The sequence below is a fragment of the Chiloscyllium punctatum genome, chromosome 9 (assembly GCF_047496795.1).
Source record: "Chiloscyllium punctatum isolate Juve2018m chromosome 9, sChiPun1.3, whole genome shotgun sequence".
NCBI lineage: Eukaryota > Metazoa > Chordata > Chondrichthyes > Orectolobiformes > Hemiscylliidae > Chiloscyllium > Chiloscyllium punctatum.
This window is the reverse complement of record NC_092747.1, coordinates 18,725,856-18,746,039: the sequence shown is the minus strand read 5'-3', so window position 1 is coordinate 18,746,039 and position 20,184 is coordinate 18,725,856. Positions and strand designations below refer to the sequence as shown.

At 39.4% G+C, this 20,184-nt stretch overlaps 1 protein-coding gene across 5 annotated transcripts in view; it reads right to left on the bottom strand.

Annotated features, from left to right (window-relative positions):
• Positions 1-20,184, bottom strand: part of tubgcp5 (tubulin gamma complex component 5) — a 74,225-nt gene that overhangs the window by 28,132 nt on the left and 25,909 nt on the right. For all 5 annotated transcript variants that reach the window (XM_072576962.1, XM_072576963.1, XM_072576965.1 and 2 more), the window contains exons 6-11: positions 19,510-19,645; positions 17,489-17,606; positions 16,001-16,090; positions 8,880-8,973; positions 2,691-2,937; positions 1,455-1,657 (exon numbers count right to left, since the gene is read on the bottom strand). In XM_072576962.1, coding sequence (XP_072433063.1) covers positions 1,455-1,657; positions 2,691-2,937; positions 8,880-8,973; positions 16,001-16,090; positions 17,489-17,606; positions 19,510-19,645 — 888 coding nt within the window. The remainder of the gene's footprint in view (positions 1-1,454; positions 1,658-2,690; positions 2,938-8,879; positions 8,974-16,000; positions 16,091-17,488; positions 17,607-19,509; positions 19,646-20,184) is intronic.

Sequence of the window (20,184 nt, the reverse complement as noted above, 5' to 3'; positions counted from 1 at the left end):
ATTACTGACATTACAAAAAAAAGGGATATGTTAAAATAGTCAAACACGGTGAAATGGATAAGAAAATGCTGAAGAAACTGAGCAGGTCTGGCAGGGTCTGCAGTGAGAAGAATCTGATAGGACTTTTTCAGAACAGAAATTCAGAAGAAGGGTCATGTCAGACTCAATGTTAATTGCCTCTTTCGACAAAGATGGTTCACAAGCATTTTCTGTTTTTATTTCGGATCTCCACCATCCATTGGTTATTTTGCTCTTATCTGATCATAAACAGAGTTGAGTTAATTTAATAAACTGAACTGTTAAAATAAATGTATTGCATTCTTTTGAGGGATGTGAGGGTTTTCCGGCAAAACCAGCATTTGTTGTCTATTTTAAACTGACTGGCTTGCCAAGCTGTTTCAGGGAGCAGTCATAATGATGCGAGTGTGGAGTCACGTGTAAAGCAGACAAAGCAAGAATGGTAGATTTTCTTCCGAAAGGACATTTACTTTACAACAGTGATATTATCATGGTCATGACCAAGGAGACGAGCTTTCAATTTCTGATTTTATTTATTGAATTCAAATTCCCTGACCAAGTTCCCAGAGCAAAAGGCCAGACCTCTGCCAGTGCCATTATCACATGCCACCACCCTTAGGATTTTGAATGTAATAAGATATTCCAAAGTTCTTCACAGGAGCAGCCACCAAGCCATGTAAAGGGATACTGGAACATGAAACCAAAATATTAATTGAAAGAAAAGGTGTTAGGAAGTGTTTTACAGGAAGAGAGAGGTGAAGAGGCAGAAAGGTTTAGGAAGGGAATTTCAGAAATCACCTCATTGTTATTTTCTTGCAATTTTTCAAAAATACATCCTCATAATAAACAAGATGCCATGCAAATTAGTGAAACACAAGTTTCCTGATGCTAAGGTGGTACAAAGGCTTCCTTATCAGAAGTGAGGAGCAGGCAGAAAAAAAATAAGTGAGCTGGGTCGTGCACAGAATCAGTATCTTTTGATAAACATCAAATGAAGTCATTTGGAAATCCATTTCTGTGGAAGAGGACAGGATGGAATTCAGATAATCTACTAAACTCATAAACAGTGTAGCAAATACATTTCTTTGTAGTACGAGCCAAACCACTTAAGTGTGAAGGACTTAAATTCTTTTGTGCAGCCATTCACACGTTACTAGTTAGAAGGGGACTGTATGTGGCCTGCACAGAAACTAACCACACAGCTTAGTGCGTACATTGCTGTAGATATGCTGTAAAAATAATGGTCTGACCCCTGCTACTTAATGAGGCAACCAATTTTTTAAAAAAGAAAAACCGTATAATAAAGGGCACAAACACAAGTATGTAAACATTTAATCTTTCAACACAACTAGTAGAAAATAGATTTTCACGCACTACTTCAGTTCCACACACAGGATTTTGATTCTTAGCATTATTATAATAAAAGGTGTACTCACCGTCTGCTCAGAAGCTTCTCCTACACTGTCATACTCAATAATCGCCTTATATAGAGTATTCAACAGATGCGAAGCCCTGATTACATTTGGAGTGTCAGGTGGAACCTCTGCTATTCCTGTACTGAATACTTTGTGAAGTATCTTAAGTTGAGACAATCGAGGAGCCAGTTTTTCAAGTACAGCTGCCAGAGTCACTGTCTCATCTTAAAATAAAAAAAGGTTGTCAGTGACAGAAATATAAGAAAAGAATTGTAGAACCTACCAAGAAAGAAATGAGTTCTTACATGCAGTATTTGCAACAAGACCCAAAACAATTAGATGTGGAAACCCTGACAAATTATGTTAATGCTCAACACTAAGTGATATTAGTGATGCCTTTTTGCACAGGACACAAATGACTGACAGACTCCTGTACTAAAGCATTATGCACAGCCCAGTCAGCAAATGCATAAGCAATCTGCCACAGAGAACTACTGACTGACACAACTGGGATCTTCATTGATAAGATAATGGTTTGTCCAGCTCCCTTCGGCAGGAAAATGTATGAATGCCACATGAGTAATTGAAATTACAATTGGGAACCATAGGAACAATACAATGTTCATAACTAATAATTTTCTCTATTGTCAGCCTTCCTAATACTGGCTAGACTGGTGGGATGTGCAGTTCCAGAACAGCAACCATCCTTATTCTCCCTCACAATACTTGTTTACCAAATTAAAGAAAAGTGTCAGAGCATTATGCAGGAAAGAAATTGGTTGTTCAATTAATAAGCTGAGTATAAAAAAGGACAGAATAACTGAGTCATCAGAATATAAGTGCCAAAATTCACTTACAGAATTTGACATTATGCAAAGTTAATTGCCTGGAACTATGAAACTTGCACATTGTGAGTGTGAACTGTCATCTACCAAAGCAAGGATGATGATATTACATTAAGCTGTGGGTAATCAGTCACGTTCATTCTTATAATGAAGCACAATTTGTCTGACATTTTCCTGCTTCTTTGTTTCTACTGAGGGATACCTGTTAGGCTAATGCTTATCTCCATCAGTGCACTTAATTCTGATAAGTGTACATTACAAAACATTTTGAACAAAAAAAACCCATATCTACGATTATTGTGCCTTTCACAAAAATGCCCAGAATGTGTTAGGATAATAATTGTAACAAGACAAATCTGTAAAAGGAACTCAGGCAAAGGAAATGTTAACAGAATGTCAACATATGAAATACCTTTAGTTATCATACACTTTTCAATGCTGACAAGTTCCTCCTTGAAGCTTAGAAAGTATTTATGCAAGGCCCACACAAAAGAATGGTATGTCCGAAAGGGGGGTTCATTAAACTTTTTAGAAGTGGATAAGGTTCCAAGTGAGCAACTTTCAGAGGTGTGTCCAATAACCTCATCCATGAACTTCTGCAGTCTGAACACAACTTGCCCATATGCTGCTATCTGCTCCAATACTGCTCTCAGGCAATTCTACAGAAAAGGGAAAATAGTTTAGCCCACCGACTGGAGGAAGCACATAACCTCAATCACCAGAGTTGCTGATTACACGTGCTTCGATTTGAAAATGCACCAGCAGCAAACTCAGAACAGCACCATCAAGTTTCAGCAGACTTCTACCACTCACAGCTGTTTGACTAGAGGGACACTTAGGCAATTTGAGATACAGGAACGAAAGTATATTCAGAAAAATATCAATTAAGCAATTATCTCGTCATGAGTAAACAAAACATTATTGTGACAAGAAAAGTACTTTATATACTGAAAACATTCTACTAACGCAAACTCAAAAAATATAATTTCTTCCCTCAATCTATTAGGTGGAACAACCAGTTACAAACAAATGAATATTTTGTAGTTTGGAAAGATCATGCCTGGTCTAATGATGCTGCACTCTGATTGTTCTCAGGAGACAAAACCAACACAAAAAAAAAACTCACATCAGCAGAAAGTCTGGAAATTTCTTTCAATTGCACAAAGTAATCAAACAATTTCCAGAAGACTACTCCTGACAGACAACATAGAGTTGGGCATACTGAACACCCTAGTTATCATCCTAAATCCATAGGGTAACAAAATGATACTAAATGAGAAATGAAAACATAATTATCATGGAATTGATTGGACTTTGCGTTTTGGAGTTGACTCTCACCTAAATAAGCCAGTGATAATCCTAATATCTCCAACCCTTCAGTGTTGCTGGGTCAAAACCCTGGAATTCCCTTCCTAACACCAATTTTGGGGTATCTATAGCAAATGGACTACAGTGGTTCAAGAACATGGCCCACTACTGCCTTCTCAAGGGCAGTTTGGGAAGATCCATAAGTGCTGATCCAGCAAAGTCACATCCTATGAATGAATTAATAACATGTCAGAATGCATTTCCACCAAATAATGGCCTTAGTTCTTCAATAAATGCAAAAATAATAAGATACCAAGCCCAAATGGATCACACAGGACATTTACCTCATAATTCACTACATTTTAAAAATTTTGAGAATGCACTGACATGATGAGATACTGTAAATACAAACATTACAAAATTTGACACTTGCTAAATCGTACAGACAAATATAACATGATAAAGTTTGAATTTATTCTTCAATATAGCAAAGTGCACTCTGGTGTTTATGACTGGAACAGCAATAACATCAACTACAGTGAGTTACATTTGTACAGTGCCTTTATGGTAATAAAATGTTTGGTCGAATCAATAGGTTCACAAAGGAGAAAAGCGAGGTACAGAGTTGGTGAACTCGAGTCATGGTATTCCAAAGCATGCGCCGAAGAAGCGGAATGTAAAGCTCACAATGGTAGAGTGATTAGAATTAGGGGGATGCTAAAGGGAATGAAATGAGCCAAATATCTTTCGGGTTGTGGACCTGGAGGCCAGTACAGCAATAAGGAGGTGCAAAGTCGTCCAGAGATTTGAAAGTCGGATGAGAATTTTAACATCAGGACGTTGCTTGACCAGGAACCATTTTGTCCTTGAGCACAGCAATGATAGGCGAGTGAGTCTTGGTGTCAATTACAACTTAAACAGTAGACCTTTCAATGATCTTAAATGCATGGAAAGTGGTTAACAAGTTAACTTTTCAGAGCAAATTTTCTTTCTCAAAACTAGAGAACTGTTTGAGATGTGGGAGTTTAAAGAGAGTTTAAGGGTTACTGCGGATTATATCTGCCATAAATGCTGTTGAATGCGAATCGTATCCAATCGAATGGATCGATTGGAGAGATAGTTAGAAGCAATAAGAAATTTGCAACAGCAACAGTATGTGATGGATGGCAGTTATAGGAAGGGGGGAAAGTCTCAGATACAGTCACATAGATGGGTCAACTCCAGGAAAGGTAAGAGAGGTAGGCACCTAGTGCAGGAGTCTTTTGTGGATAAACCCTTTTCAAACAGGCATGCCATTTTGGAAAATGTAGGGGGTGATCGATTCTCAAGGGAACGTAGCACAAACAGCCAAGTCTTTTGGAATTGAGACAGGCTCTAATGCAATGAGGGGTACGTCAGCTTCCAAGAGATCAATTGTGTTAGGGGATTCTGTAATCAGAGGCACAGACAGACGTTTCTGTGGCCAGCAGTGAAAAAGCAGGATGGTGTGTTGCTTCCCTGGTGCCAGGATCAAGGATGACTCAGAGAGGGTGCAGAATGTTCTCACGGGGTAGAGGGGCCAGCAAGAGGTCATTGTCCACATTGGAACCAATGACATAGGAAGGGAAAAGGTTGAGATTCTAAAGGGAGATTACAGAGAGCTAGGCAGAACTTTAAAAAGGAGGTCCTTGACAGTAGTAATATCTGGATTACTCCTCGTGCTACGAGCTAGTGAGGGCAGGAATAGGAGGATAGAGCAGATGAATGCATGGTTGAGGAGCTGGTGTATGGGAGAAGGATTCACATTTTTGGATCATTGGAATCTCTTTTGGGGTAGAAGTGACCTGTACAAGACGCATTGATCGCACCTAAATTGGAAGGGGACTAATGTACTAGCAGGGAAATTTACTAGACCTGCTCGAGGATTTAAACTAGTAAAGTGGGGGGGTGGGACCTAGGGAGATAGTGAGGAAAGAGATCGATCTGAGACTGGTACAGTTGAGAACAGAAGCGAGTCAAACAGTCAGGGCAGGCAGGGACAAGGTAGGACTAATCAATTAAACTGCATTTGTTTCAATGCAAGGGGCCTAACAGGGAAGGCAGATGAACTCAGGGCATGGTTAGGAACATGGGGCTGGGATATCATAGCAATTATGGAAACATGGCTCAGGGATGGGCAGGACTGGCAGCTGAATGTTCCAGGATACAAATGCTACAGGAAGGATAGAAAGGAAGGCAAGAGAGGTGGGAGGCTGACATTTTTGATAAGGGATAGCATTACATCTGTGCTGAGGGAGGATATTCCCAGAAATACATCCAGGGAAGTTATTGGGGTGGAACTGAGAAATACGAAAGGGATGATGATCATCTTATTGGAATTGTATTAGGTAAAGGGAATGCTGGATGACTAAAGAAATTGAGGGTTTGGTTAAGAAAAAGAAGAAAGCATATGTAAGGTATAGACAGGATAGATCGAGTGAATGCTTAGAAGGGTATAAAGGCAGTAGGAGTATACTTGAGGGAAATCAGGAGGGCAAAAAGGCGACGTGAGGTAGCTTTGGCAAATATAGCTTTGGTCTGTCTGTATCTCTGACTACAGAATCCCCGAACACAATCGATCTCTTGGAAGCCGACGTACCCCTCATTGCATTAGAGCCAGTCTCAATTCCAAAGGGTTTTTACAAATACATTAAGGATAAAAGGGTAACTAGGGAGAGAATAGGGCCCCTCAAAGATCAGCAAGGCAGCCTTTGTGTGGAGCAACAGAAAATGGGGGAGATACTAAATGAGTATTTTGCATCAGTATTTACTGTGGAAAAGGATATGGAAGATACAGACTGTAGGGAAATTGATGGTGACATCTTGCTGAATGTCCATATTACAGAGGAGAAAGTGCTGGATGTCTTGAAGCGGGTAAAGGTGGAAAATCCCCAGGAGCTGATCAGGTGTACCCGAGAACTCTGTGGTAAGCTAGAGAAGTGATTGCTGGGCCTCTTGCTGAGATATTTGTATCATCGATAGTCACAGGTGAGGCACTGGAAGACTGAAGGTTGGCAAATGTGGTGCCACTGTTAAAGAAGGGTGGTAAGGACAAGCCAGGGAACTATAGACCAGTGAACCTGACATTGGTGGTGGGCAATTTGTTGGAGGGAATCCTGAGGGACAGGATGTACATGTATTTGGAAAGGCAAGGACTGATTAGGGATAGTCAACATGGCTTTGTGCATGGGAAATCATGTCTCACAAACTTGATTGAGTTTGTTGAAGAAGTAACAAAGAGGATTGATGAGGGCAGAGCGGTAGATGTGATCTATATGGACATCAGTAAGACATTCGACAAGGTTCCCCATGGGAGACCAATTAGCAAGATTAGATCTCATGGAATACAGGGAGAACTAGCCATTTGGATACAGAACTGGCTCAAAGGTAGAAGACAGAGGGTGGTGGTGGAGGGTTGTTTTTCAGACTGGAGGCCTGTGACTAGTGGAGTGCCACAAGGATCGGTGCTGGGTCCTCTACTTTTTGTCATTTACATAAAGGACTCGGTTGCAAGCATAAGAGGTACAGTTAGTAGGTTTGCAGATGACACCAAAATTGGAGGTGTAGTGGACAGCGAAGAGGGTTACCTCAGATTACAACAGGATCTGGACCAGATGGGCCAATGGGCTGAGAAGTGGCAGATAGAGTTTAATTCAGCTAAATGCGAGGTGCTGCATTTTGGGAAGGCAAATCTTAGCAGGACTTATACACTTAATGGTACGATCCTAGGGAGTGTTGTTGAACAAAGAGACCTTGGAGTGCAGGTTCATAGCTCCTTGAAAGGGGAGTCGCAGGTAGATAGGATAGTGAAGAAGGCGTTTGGTATGCTTTCTTTTATCGGTAAGAGTATCGAGTACCGGAGCTGGGAGGTCATGTTGCGGCTGTACAGGACATTGGTTTGGCCACTTTTGGAATACTGCATGCAATTCTGGTCTCCTTCCTATAGGAAAGATGTTGTGAAACTTGAAAGAGTTCAGAAAGGACTTACAAGGATGTTGCCAGGGTTGGAGGATTTAAGCTATAGGGAGAGGCTGAACAGGCTGGGGCTGTTTTCCCTGGAGTGTTGGAGGCTGAGGGGTGACCTTATAGAGGTTTACAAAATTATGAGGGGCATGGATAGGGAAAATAAACAAAGTCATTTCCCCAGGGTTGGGGAGTGCAGAACTAGAGGGCATAGGTTTAGGTTGAGAGGGGAAAGATATAAAAGAGACATAAGGGGCAACTTTTTCACACAGACGGTGGTACGTGTATGGAATGAGCTGCTAGAGGAAGTGGTGGAGGCTGGTACAATTGCAACATTTAAGAGGCATTTGGATGGGTAAATGAATAGGAAGAGTTTGGAGGGATATGGGTCGTGTACTGGCAGGTGGGACTAGATTGGATTGGAATATCTGGTCGCCATGGATGGGTTGGACCGAAAGGTCTGTTTCCATGCTGTACATCTCTATGACTCAATTAGAGTTTTTGTCAGGTTGCATTAAGGCTGGCTTGTTAAGTTATTGCCAAGGTCAATGTCAAAATGATTGTATGTGTAGACACAGTGATTGAATGGCAAACTGAAAATTTAATTCTCTCAATACTCACTGAAAGATTTCAAAACAAGGAAACAACTTTTACAGTTAGTCTATCAGCTGTTGACAAGGTATGAAGCATATTGAATAAAAACAGAAAGTGACAAACATAGCAGACCTGACAGCAAATATAGAGAGAAACTGAGAGCCATACTGGACTTGAAATGCCGACTCTTTGTCCATTCACAGATGTGGTCAGACCTGCTCAGTTTCTCCACAACCTCCTCCTTTTATTTCAGATTGCCAGCACCTGCAGTATTTTGCTTTTATTTGAATAAAATTATTGTATCTGGATATAAAGATGACTTTGCACTTGGGTATTGCCTCACGTGACATCTCAAAGTGCTTTACGGCCAATGAAATACTTTGAAGTGTAGTCATTTTTGCACCATAGGAAATGAAGCAGCTGATTTGCATACTTACAGCTCCCACAAAAGCAGAATGAAAATAATCAAAATTGTTTGTTGAGGCGACTTTGACAGACATAAATAACGCCCAGGACACCACAGAAAACTTCCCTGCCCTTCTCTGTCCACCTGATTAAATGGAGCCTCAGTTGAATAGCTTATCTGCCCTACAAACAGTGCAGTTTTCACTCAGTCTTCCACAGGAATGGTCAGCCTACAATTGTGTTCAAATCTGAATGGGATTTGAAATACAATATTCTGAATCAATGAATAACAATCTTTAAGGGAATTACATACCTGGGTCAGGTGAGCAACCATGATGTCAGTTTTCACTGAAATCTTTCCATCATGCAATGTATACATGAAAAGTTTATTAACGCCAGACAACAACCTACATACAAAAAAAAATTTACCTCATTAAAATGGCAAATCACAATCCATTGATGGTGGCATTGTTCATGGTGAAAAGTTCAAATAAATTAGATTTTCTAAATTATGAATGTGAAAATTCAGTTGTTACAAATTTGTACTTACGTTTCCTCGTGCCTATGTAAATTTACTTATTTTTGCTATCTGTGAGCTAAACATCGAAAACAGAAGACATGTAGGCCATTCAGCCCATCAAGCCTACTCCACTATGAAGATGATCCTCTATTTCAAATGCGGTAACACTCTTCCCATTTTCATAGGCATCTTTAGACCCTAGAAATCTACTTATTTCTTAAACATATTCAGTAACTTCTGTTCCACAGCCTTCTGTAGTATAGAATTCCACAGATTGACTGACCTACTCTAATTGAGTCATAGATCTTAAATCTAAACTGCTGACTGCTTATCCCACCCCCAATCCCAGGAAGGATATCAAACCTGCTTCCAGTTTGTCAAGATAGAATTCTGTCATAATTATGTTCTAATGAGATCACCTCTCACCTTTCTAAACAGGTTCAAATGACAATTTCAGCTAATACAAAAAACCTGCCATCTCAGGAATCAGTCTGGTGAATATTCACTACTTCCTCCAAGCCAAATTGATATTCTCTTAGCTAAGGAGGCAAAAATTGCAAATAATACTCCAGATGTAATCACACCAAGGCACTGTATAGTTGCAGTAGGAATCCCTGGTTCCTGTACTCAAACCTTCTTGCAATGAGACTCAACATACCACTTGCCTTTCCAACTGCTTGCTGCAACTGCATGATTGCTTTCAGTGGTTGGCATGCAAGGACATCATGGTCTTTTGACCACTACCTTTCCCAGTGTATCACCATTCAAATAATACTCCACCATTCTGTTTTTCTACAAAAAGGGACAAATTTATACTTATCAAAGCTGTAATTCAACTGCTTAGCATTTGCCCACTCACCCAACAGTCTTGAAGGCTTATACAGCTTTGTCACCACTCAAAATCCTTTCAAAATTTTGCATCACAATAAAACTGGAAATATTAGGTTTGATTCCCTCATCCAAATCATTGACATATACGCTGAATAGCTAGGGCTGAAATACTGATCACTGTGATACCCCACTTGTCACCTCCTTCTATTCTGAAGACACCCCTTTTATTCCTCACTAATTCTCAATCCATGTCAAACTCATGTGCTTTGATGTTTGCACATTAATCTCTTAAATGGGGCGTTATCAAAAGCAAATATATATATATATATATATATATCCTGGCTGAGTTGTTCTCGTTTGGTTTGGTTTGGTTTTAGCAGTCAGTAAGTCAGTTTTGAGGCTACTGGTCCAAGGAACAGCTACATTGGATCTCTCTCTCTCTCAAGATGCTGTAATTGATTTAACCATTTTTTTGCCAAGGGGGGTTTATGGGGCTTGTCGGGTAGGTTTGGTTATTCTATATTCTGTTCTCTTTTGTTTATGTTTCATTCGATAATTTAGCAAATAAATGGTTTGGTTTAAAAATAAATGGTTGGACCTGCTGCATCACTTCTGGAATATCAACTCTACACCTGCTTAAAACAACTAGCCAAGTTATGGTCAGGCAAATTTCTTGAAATGTGTTGAGGGGGTCTGGTCTGGTGCATAACATTTTTCCTTTATAAATTCCAGCATTTACCCTACTAATATTAGGCCAACCAATCTATAGCTCCCATTTTTGCCCTCCTTCACTTTTTAAATAGTGAGATTACATTTGCAAAGCTACAATATACTACAAGTGTTTCAGAATCTACATCATCTTTGGTACACTGGGATCTGGATTATCAGGGCCTGGGGATTTATTAGCTTCAGCCCCATTACCTTCTCTAGCACTTTTTCTTTTCCTAATATTAACCTCCTTCCCAGTAACCCTTGCTTCCCTGTCATTTCTGGGAAGTTATTTGTGTCTTCTTCTGCACAGAGAGAACTAAAGTAGTTGTTTCATTGCTCTGCGATTTCCTTGTTCTCAGGTTGTAAGTTTGCTTGCTGAGCTGGTAGATTTGTTCTCGGATGTTTTGTCACCATGCTAGGTAACTTCATCAGTCAGCCTCCGATGAAGTGCTGGTGTTCTGTCCCGCTTGCTATTTATCGGTCTTGATATGTTGTGCTGGGTTGATATCACTTCCAGTTCTTTTTCTGAGAGGTTGGTAAATGGGGTCCAAATTGATATGTTTGTTAATGGAGTTTGAATGCTAGGTCTCTAGTAATTTCCGTGTGTGTCTTTGTTTATCCTGCCCCAGGATGAATGTGTTGTCCTAGTCGAACTGGTGTCCCTCTTCGTCGGTGTATATGGGATACTAGTGATAGTTGGTCATGTCTTTTGGTGGCTAGTTGGTGCTCATGTATCCTGGTGGCTAGTTTCTTGCCTATCTGTCCAATGTAACGTTTGTTGTGTCCTAGCAGGGTATTTTGCATATGATATTCGTTCTGCTGGTTGTTAGCACGGGATCCTTTAAGTTCATCAAGAGCTGTTTCAATGTGGTGGTAGGTTTATGGGCTACCCTGCTGCCCAGAGGCCAGAGTAGTCTGGTCGTCATCTCAGAGATATCTTTAATGTATGGCAGGGTGGCTAGAGCCTCAGGGCATGTTGTGTCTTCTTGTTCAGGTCTGTTGCGTAGGAATCAGCAGATTGTGCTTATAGAGTACCTGTTGTTCCTGAATAGGTTGCACAGGTGTTTTTCTTTGGCTTCACTTAGATACTTGGTGCTGCAGTGTGTTGTGGCTCATTTAAATAATGTCCTGATGCAACTCCATTTCTGGGTGTTGGGATGATTGCTCCTGTAGTTGAGTATCTGGTCAGTGTATGTAGCTTTCCTGTAAAATGCTGATCTGTAGCTCTCCATTCGTTTTGCATTTTACCATGACATGTAGGAAGGAGAATCTGTTGTTGTTCTCTTCTTCTTTGGTGAGCTTTATACTGGTAAGGATGTTGTTTGTGTTTGTGAATTTCTTCCTCCCATTGTTCCCCATTTTCAGTTCCCTCGTTTCAGAATGTAAGAGGCCTACATGTTTCTTCATTAATCTTTTCATTTTTACAAACTTATTGAAGCTTTTAAAATCTGTTTTTGTGTTTGAAAGTTTACTCTTTTTTTCCCCCTCAAGAACCTCTTAGCCTTTCTTTGCTAAATTCTAAACTGCTCCCAGACCCAAAGCTTGCTACTTTTTCTAGCAATTTACACGACTCTTCTTTGGATCAAATACTATCTTTAATTTCTTTTGTCAGCCATGACTAAGCCACATTTCCTGTGGTATTCTTTTGGTCAGAAGGAATGCGTAACTGTTATGACGCATGTGTTGCTCCTTTAATATTAATCGTTGTCTCTCCAATATCATGCTTTTCAATAAAGTCACCCTTCGTCTATCGCAGAACACTAACGAATGGAGTCAGAGAGTCATGCAGCATGGAAACAGACCCGTCAGCCCAACTCATCCATGCCAACCAGGTTTCCTAAATAAATCTAGTCCCATTTGACTATGTTTGGCACTCATCCCTCTAAACTTTCCTATCCATACACCTTTGCAAATGTCTTTTAAATGTCGCAATTGTACTTACCTTTACCACTTCCTCTGGCAGCTTGTTCCATGTTTGCACCACACTATGGAAAAAGTTGCTCCTCAGCTCCCTTTTAAATCGTTCCCCTCCCACTATAAACCTATGCTATCTATTTTTGGACACCCCTACCCTGGGCCTGGCACTTTGTTCTGTGAACATGACTTGCTACCAGGTCTCACTGCACATGGAAATTGATTGCTTCATTATCTGAGCATTACACAAAACAAAACAAGAACTAGCTCAGCTTTCTTTGCATTAGGTCAACCGTTGCTATTTGTGCAACTTTGCTGTACTTCCCTACACTACAGCAATGACTAATTCCAAAATACTTTTTGAATGGAAAATGTTTTGAGTTATCCTGAGGTTAGTTAAATAAAAAAGCCAAAAGATTGTTCAAGTTCTTTCCACTAATGAACCTTACCTAATATTTGTGATGCAGTACCATCTTCAATTTTCAGATTTCCATGGTTTAGAGTTAGGGCCCTGCTTTCAGATTGGATGCTTCCTTTTTTATCCCAGCAAAAAATTCTATCATATTCTGGTCATTGTTTTAATTAACAATCTTTACAAATGCTTTGTGATCTGGATATCTGAAACAGCAGAAATTACTAGCAAAATTCAGATCTAGCAGCATGGAAACAGAGATATCGGGGAAGGGAAGGGAAAAGTCAGAGACAAGCCCAGTGAAGAGGAGAGCAGGGTGGAAACTGGAAGTGAAACGATTACATTTTTTCTAATTCCAAGTGAGAATGGGTAATTGGAATGTTATCATAATTGATGTACCAGAGAAAGAGGGCCCTGACGAGGATTGGAACAAGAAATGTCTTACATATCCCACAAAACAGACAGGCATACCAGAGCCCCACATGCATACACATGGCCACACCTTTGATCTGAAGAAAGCGAGAGGAGTTAAAAGAGAAATTGTTCAAAGTAAGAGGAGCAAAGGAGAGTGGTGATGAAAGATGGGGATGATTCAGGCCTCTTTTCCAGGAGAAAACAGAGAGCCACAAGACCATCCTGATGGGGATGGACAGGTAGAGGGACTACATATTCATGATGAAGAAGAGGCTGCTGGGGTCCACCAACTGGAAATTTTGAAACCAACATAAAGCGTCCAAAGAGTCGTGGAACTAAGTGAGGAGGGATTGGACAAGGGGATTAAAAACAAAATCGAAAGGGAGCATGATTAATCCCTATGCATTGCATAAAACCAAGTCTAGGATAGTCTGTTCCTTAATTACTTCTTCACCTTCAAGAATTCATCCGCCACAGTGTCATTATTAACGTATTTTGCCCAGTCCAAATGTAGATTAAAATCACCCATGATTACTGGAGCATCCTTGTTGCACTGATCCATGTGGAGGTGAGCCACTTCCAGTGCCATGGACTTGGCTCTCACTGTAGTGCGCTCAGAAACCAAGCTATTTTATTTACTTTTCCTTTCCCCGACTCTTTCCTAATTTCTGCCTGTACATTCCTGGGTTTTATTGCTTGAGCTTTGCATTCATATACCTGTGTATTTAGTTTTTGCTATTTTCTTTTCTGCATTATCCATTCATTCTAAGTGTTAGCGGGGAGGCTTTGAGTTATAGGGAGAGGTTGAATAGGCTGAGGCTGTTTTCCCTGCAGTGTTGGAGGCTGAGGGGTGATCCTTATAGAGGTTTATAAAATCATGAGGGGCATGGATACAATAAATAGACGAAGTCTCTTCCCTGGGGCGGGGTTGTCCAGAACTAGACGGCATATGTTTAGGATGAGAGGGGAAAGATATAAATGAGATCTAAGGGGCAACCTTTTCACGCAGAGGGTGGTATGTGTATGGAATAAGCTGCCAGAGGAAGTGGTGGAGGCTAGTACAATGGCAACATTTAAAAGACATCTGGATGGGTATATGAATAGGAAGGGTTTGGAGGAATATGGGCTGGGTGCTGGCAGGTGGGACTAGATTGGGTCAGGATATCTGGTCAGCATGGACAAGTTGGATCGTAGAGTCTGTTTCCATGCTGTACATCTCTATGACTTCAATCTCATTTGCCATAGGGGTCAGCTTTAACTCAGTAATGTACTTGTAGTTCTGAGACAGAAGATTACATTATTTCCAGTAGTCCAGGACTAGTGCAGCTACATGATTCTACACACGTAACTTCATTATACTGCATTGTACTGCATTGTTACACTAACATCTTATTCCATCTCAAATATCCACATTCTTCAGGTATCTCTTAACCCCTGTTGAGCCAGATAGATTGCGATAACATAAAATTGTGTTTGAATGGTGTAAGAATTTTATCCCTTTCATTCTCGCTCTACCTAAAGCAGCAAGTTGTCAGTGTCAAAATGGCTTTAGAGTTATAAAGTCAGTTAGGAAAACTAAGGGTGTCCATGCCAACCTCCATGGAAGCAATCCAATCAATCCCACTCTTACACTTTATGTCTCTCGTCCTACAAGTTTTTTTGCCATCAAGGGGACAACCAATATCTTTTTGAAATCATTGACTGTTTCTGTATCCACCACAGCATGGGCAGTTGTTTAACACTAGTTGCATAAAAAAAAAGTTCCTTCGCATATTTCTGCCGTTTATCTTGCCAAAATGTTCAATCAGATTCCACTAGTCACTGTATAATCATGGCAAAGTTTCTTTTTTTAAAAATCCTTGTCTATTTTATCTAAGCTAAAGATAATCACGTATACCTAATATCAAAACTCTGCTCAACCTTCTTTGCTCAAGGAGAACCCTAGACATTTCACATTGATCTTATAAATATATCCCCCATACCTCGAGTCTTTCTGATACATCTCCTGTTTACTCTAAGGACAGTGAAGTGTAGTAAACAATAGTCTAGTTGGAGCTAAACCAGAGCTTCATATACATTCTGAAAAACCTTCTGTCTTTGTACTCAATCCTTCAACTAATGAAGCCCAAACTTCCAATGCCTTGCTAACCAATATTTCAATATTTCCTGCTAACTTCACCAGGGTGAGCCATGGATCTGAAACACAGAAGGGCACAGTGGGTAGTCACAGTAACCAAGACATTGTGGCTACCTGTTTAACAGCAATAAGAGACTAAGTCACATCTTCCCACTGCAAGAGTTGTGTTTGCAGAAGGCATTTGGCTACCATTAAAATATAGACAAAATCTGACCAAATTCTCAACTAATCTGTTGTTTACTCACTTTGATCCTTCCAAACAAAGATGGAATAGATCAGTCAGGTTGGTCATGTGCTTACTAATAACCGAAGAAACTGCCAAATAATAAAAATATTCAAATTGGGACTGTTTACTAAGAAGATTTCTACAAGGTGAACCAAATTATTTGTATATAGATAAGGCCTTACATTCAAGATGAATAACCCTTTGCAAAAAGGCACAAAGTTCAAAATATTTGTGAAATCCACCAGAAGTATTAAATGACTGGTACTTACCACAACATTTCTCGGACCACTTGGGTTTCTGTCACAAACATTTGTTCATCTGAGTAATATAGTGGATCAGTATTGTACAAATGCTGTTCCCTAGACAATAAAGTTATACTACAATCAGATAAGAAAAGTAATCGTATTTTCAAACAAAAGCAAGAAGCTATATAACAAACAACTCGATTAAATAAATGTTGTTATTTCCTTTGTTAAAGAGAGTAACTCATTTGCTGTGTTGTAGACCTCAGCTAGGACATCAGTAGATTAATGATTAGTCAGTCAAACTGGCCATTCTTTGCATGAGCCTGGATAGCAAGTCTCACAGAAAATTAAGGAGGCAACGCAATGTGCAATGAGTCTGTACATAAAAATTTGTTGTGGGAGGTGGCCATTCAGTCTTCCCTAGTGTCAAATAAGGTCATGGTTTATCTGATTGTGGCCCTATCTTTACTTTCCTATCTGTTTTACATAACCCTCAAATCCTTTATTGATTAAAAATCTAAGCCTTGAACATATTCAATGACCCGGTCTCCACTGCTCTGTGGAAGAGAATTCCAAAGAGTAATAACTCTGAAAGAAAAATATTCTTCCTCTTCTTCAACTTAAATAGGAGACCTGTTATTTTTTAAAACAGTGATTTCCTTGTTTTAAGTACCTTCACAATAGGAAACGTCTTTTAAATATCTGCCTGGTCAAGCCCCTTCAGAATCTTAAATGTTTCAATAAGATCATCCTTTATTCTTTTAAACTTGTAAGATTATAGTCTCAACCTTTCTTAATTGGACAATTTCCATCCAGTGAATCAGCTTAGTGAGCCTTCACTGAACTGCTTCTAATTCAAGTATATTCCCTCTTAAGTAAGGAGACGGAATTTGTACTCTAGATGCATTCTTATCAATACCATTTATAATTATAGTTTAAGCTTGAAAGATTAAAATCTCAACTGGAAAAAAAAGTCTTTTGTGACTGTAGACTCCTACAGAGGAACCTTGAACATCTGGCATTCGATTATCCAAATTTCGGATTATCCGAACAATATTGCAAGGTCCCAATGCACGGCTATGCTATCCGGCATTTGATTAACCGATCGAAATACTCCCTGACTGTGGCTTTCGGACAATTGAGGTTCCTCTGTAAATAGTGATGAAATTGTCTGAAATTCATGCCTGGTCACAAGTTCCATGGCCCATGGCAGAACACTTTACAAGAAGGACTGTAAAGTTGAACACTTTTTCTTTACTTCTTTATTTTTCTAATATTCTATGTTTTAGCTTATTTTTCAGTGTTTTAAGATGGTGCCAGAGAGCGGTGACACTGTGGAACACTCCTTACTGTATTTTGTAACAAAATACAAAACATAATACATAAATCAAATCAAAATTAGAGGGTCTCATCTACAGATATCATGAGCAGCTACAAATCAACATTCTTTTATGATATAGAAAATTGCTGCCCAATATAATTATTAAATAACATTGTTAACTCTTTTCTTACCAGACAGCAGCTAAGTTGGAATGCAGGTGAAAGCTGTGACTAAATTTAGATGATTTGGTTGTCCAGTACTGGGTGACCACATGTTGCTCCAGCCACAAGTTTGCTTCTGGTTCACCAACTAGATCAAGACAAATTATAACATCATGAATATTGTTTAGCCACTACTTTGGATTTCAATATTTGAGCGAAAAATAATTGTTTAGAACAGTTTGCAAATGGAAGGCTTCACAAAACAGTTCTGTTTTACAGTACTTCCTAGAATTGAAAATGAGACAAAATATCCTGAATAGCAGAAAGGCGATTCACGCAATCCTGACTGGAGACAGAACCATGTGCTTTGATTGTGATGGACAAGGAGTTGCAAGCCAAAATCTATGGAAAATTAAACGGCAGATTTACATATTAAAACAAAAGACAGCTAGTTTAACAGTTAGAAAGGAACATATTGCATCAGAGATATGGAAAGAGACAGAGAAGGTGTTGCTGTGAAATAAAAGGATGGACTGATATATGCTAGCTACAATACAATGCTGGTAAGAAATGGTTCCCTGTTTGAAGAGATGAGCCTTAAGGCTGTTGAAGTAACAAACAGTCACCAAAGGGTGCTAGAAGACTGAGCAGAAAACTTTCAAAGGTACACTGGATCTTTGCACCTGACATGGCAGGGCAAAGGAAGAAGGTAGGCTGTTGAAAAGCCATTGGTGTATGGAACTGAATACTGAAGCCTAGGTATCTACTGGGTAGACGGCACAAACAGTCTTTCCTTTTCTTTGAGTTGTCAGTCACTGCTAATTTTAGTCTGTTTGTTACAGTGAAAATCTTAAATCTTAAAATCTTGTGATGCTATTCTTTCCACCAGTCAGTAGTTGCCTTTGAAAGTCATCAGTTTATGGGGATTGTAATAACAAAATAAATTCTAGTGTTTTTCAATCTCGTAACCATTTTTATATCTATTTTTTGCATACGACAAGGATATAACACAGAGTATTTGTCTGTTTCAGAATGGAAGCAATTAGCTGGATGCACAAATACCACCAACTTATTGAGTCTGAAATTTCCAAGTGTGTACAAACATTGAGTGCTCATATATATTTGTAGCCATATACACAGCCCAAAATTCTCTCTACCTTTCTTTTCCACACTAATTAGGTAAAACTGATGAAAGAAGTTTCGTCCAGGGACAAGGCTCCTGAAGTACTTGACTCTTTGAAAGGTAAATCAAGATCTTGTAGAACCGAAGAAAATAGGAAAGATCAGACAGAAATGCAGCCAGCTTAGTTAAATAGTTTCTAAGCCTGGGCTTCTCAAAGTGGTGTTTGGGACCTCAAGTGAGGTCACAACCTCTGAGAAAGAAATGGCTGACCACCCCCACACTCCAAATTGCTCTTCCAGATCTTCTCCTCCACCACTTTCATCAACTGTGACAATTCTCAAACTTCAAATTAAGGTCATGACAGAAAAAAAATTTTGGAGACTGTTCTAACCATTAATGAAAACCTAAATGCTCATCCTGTCACAAAGATTTTAATGTTCAATTCATATCTATGTTCAGGAGTATATTGCACATTAATATATAGCAGACAAACACATCTCTAAATACAAATACTTGGAAGAGTCCAGTTGAACTACATCTACTTTACAGATGACAGTTTATGTCCCATCCAATATCCTCCACTTCTCTGTTAAATAAATAGATCACAAATCTCTGAGACTCTCTAACATTTCATAAGTAGCCATTTTTCACACAAACTGAAACAGACATAATCAGTGGTTCCCTATTACCCATAAAATCAATTTTTAATCAGAATTTCAGGATGAAAAAATCAATAGTGAGAATTATTGCTTATTTTTTCTAACTCCTAGTCTTAGATTCACTGCTCAAATTTAACCAGCGCAACACAGACTAGGGATCATACCTAGGATTGTCTCGCTGCGCAGTGACTTAGTAAGCCACTGTCAAAGTAACTTTCTACATGCACTCAGCCTAGCAGGATTAGCACATGGTCTGAAACAAAACATACCCTTTGAAGAGACATGTGATGCAACTTTCTTGAGTTGTGCTTGTTCTTCTGGTGATGTTTTGTCAACTTGAATTCCAGAATCTTCTCTGCTGAGAGACTCCTGGAGCTCTTCTTCACTTTCTTCTTCAGACCACTCCTAAACAATAAAATATTTATATTGCAGTTCAAAGTGTCACTTCAGAGATATAGTGGCTATGGAGGAAAATGAGAACAAAGTTGAATGGGAAAAATATGCAGAAGTGACCAGAAGCTTAGTTGAAAAGGTGGCTTTCCTAAAAGGATGCAGTTAGAGTGATAAATAACATGAGAAAAGGTTTAAATTGGGTGTTTTAGAGAGAGTAGAACTGAGATTGCTCAAACTTCTGCAACTAAAGGGGGAGAACATTTAGAGGATCAGAACCAGCACGCCCAGCTGTAAACGTGGAAACAAAAAGCTATGGAAAGTTGCAGACATGGGATAGATGAGGATATGAAGAATCTTAAATTTACACAGGATTTTAAGTTCAATGTGTCAGGAACAAGGAAGGAGTATATATCTGTTTTCCAAAGTATAGCACAGAATCCAGCCAGCATTCCTTCCAGCAAATTAAAATTGAGACCAAAGAGAAAATGCTGGAAAATCTCAGCAGTCTGGCAGCATCTGTAAGGAGAGAAGAGAGCTGACAAAGGGTCAGT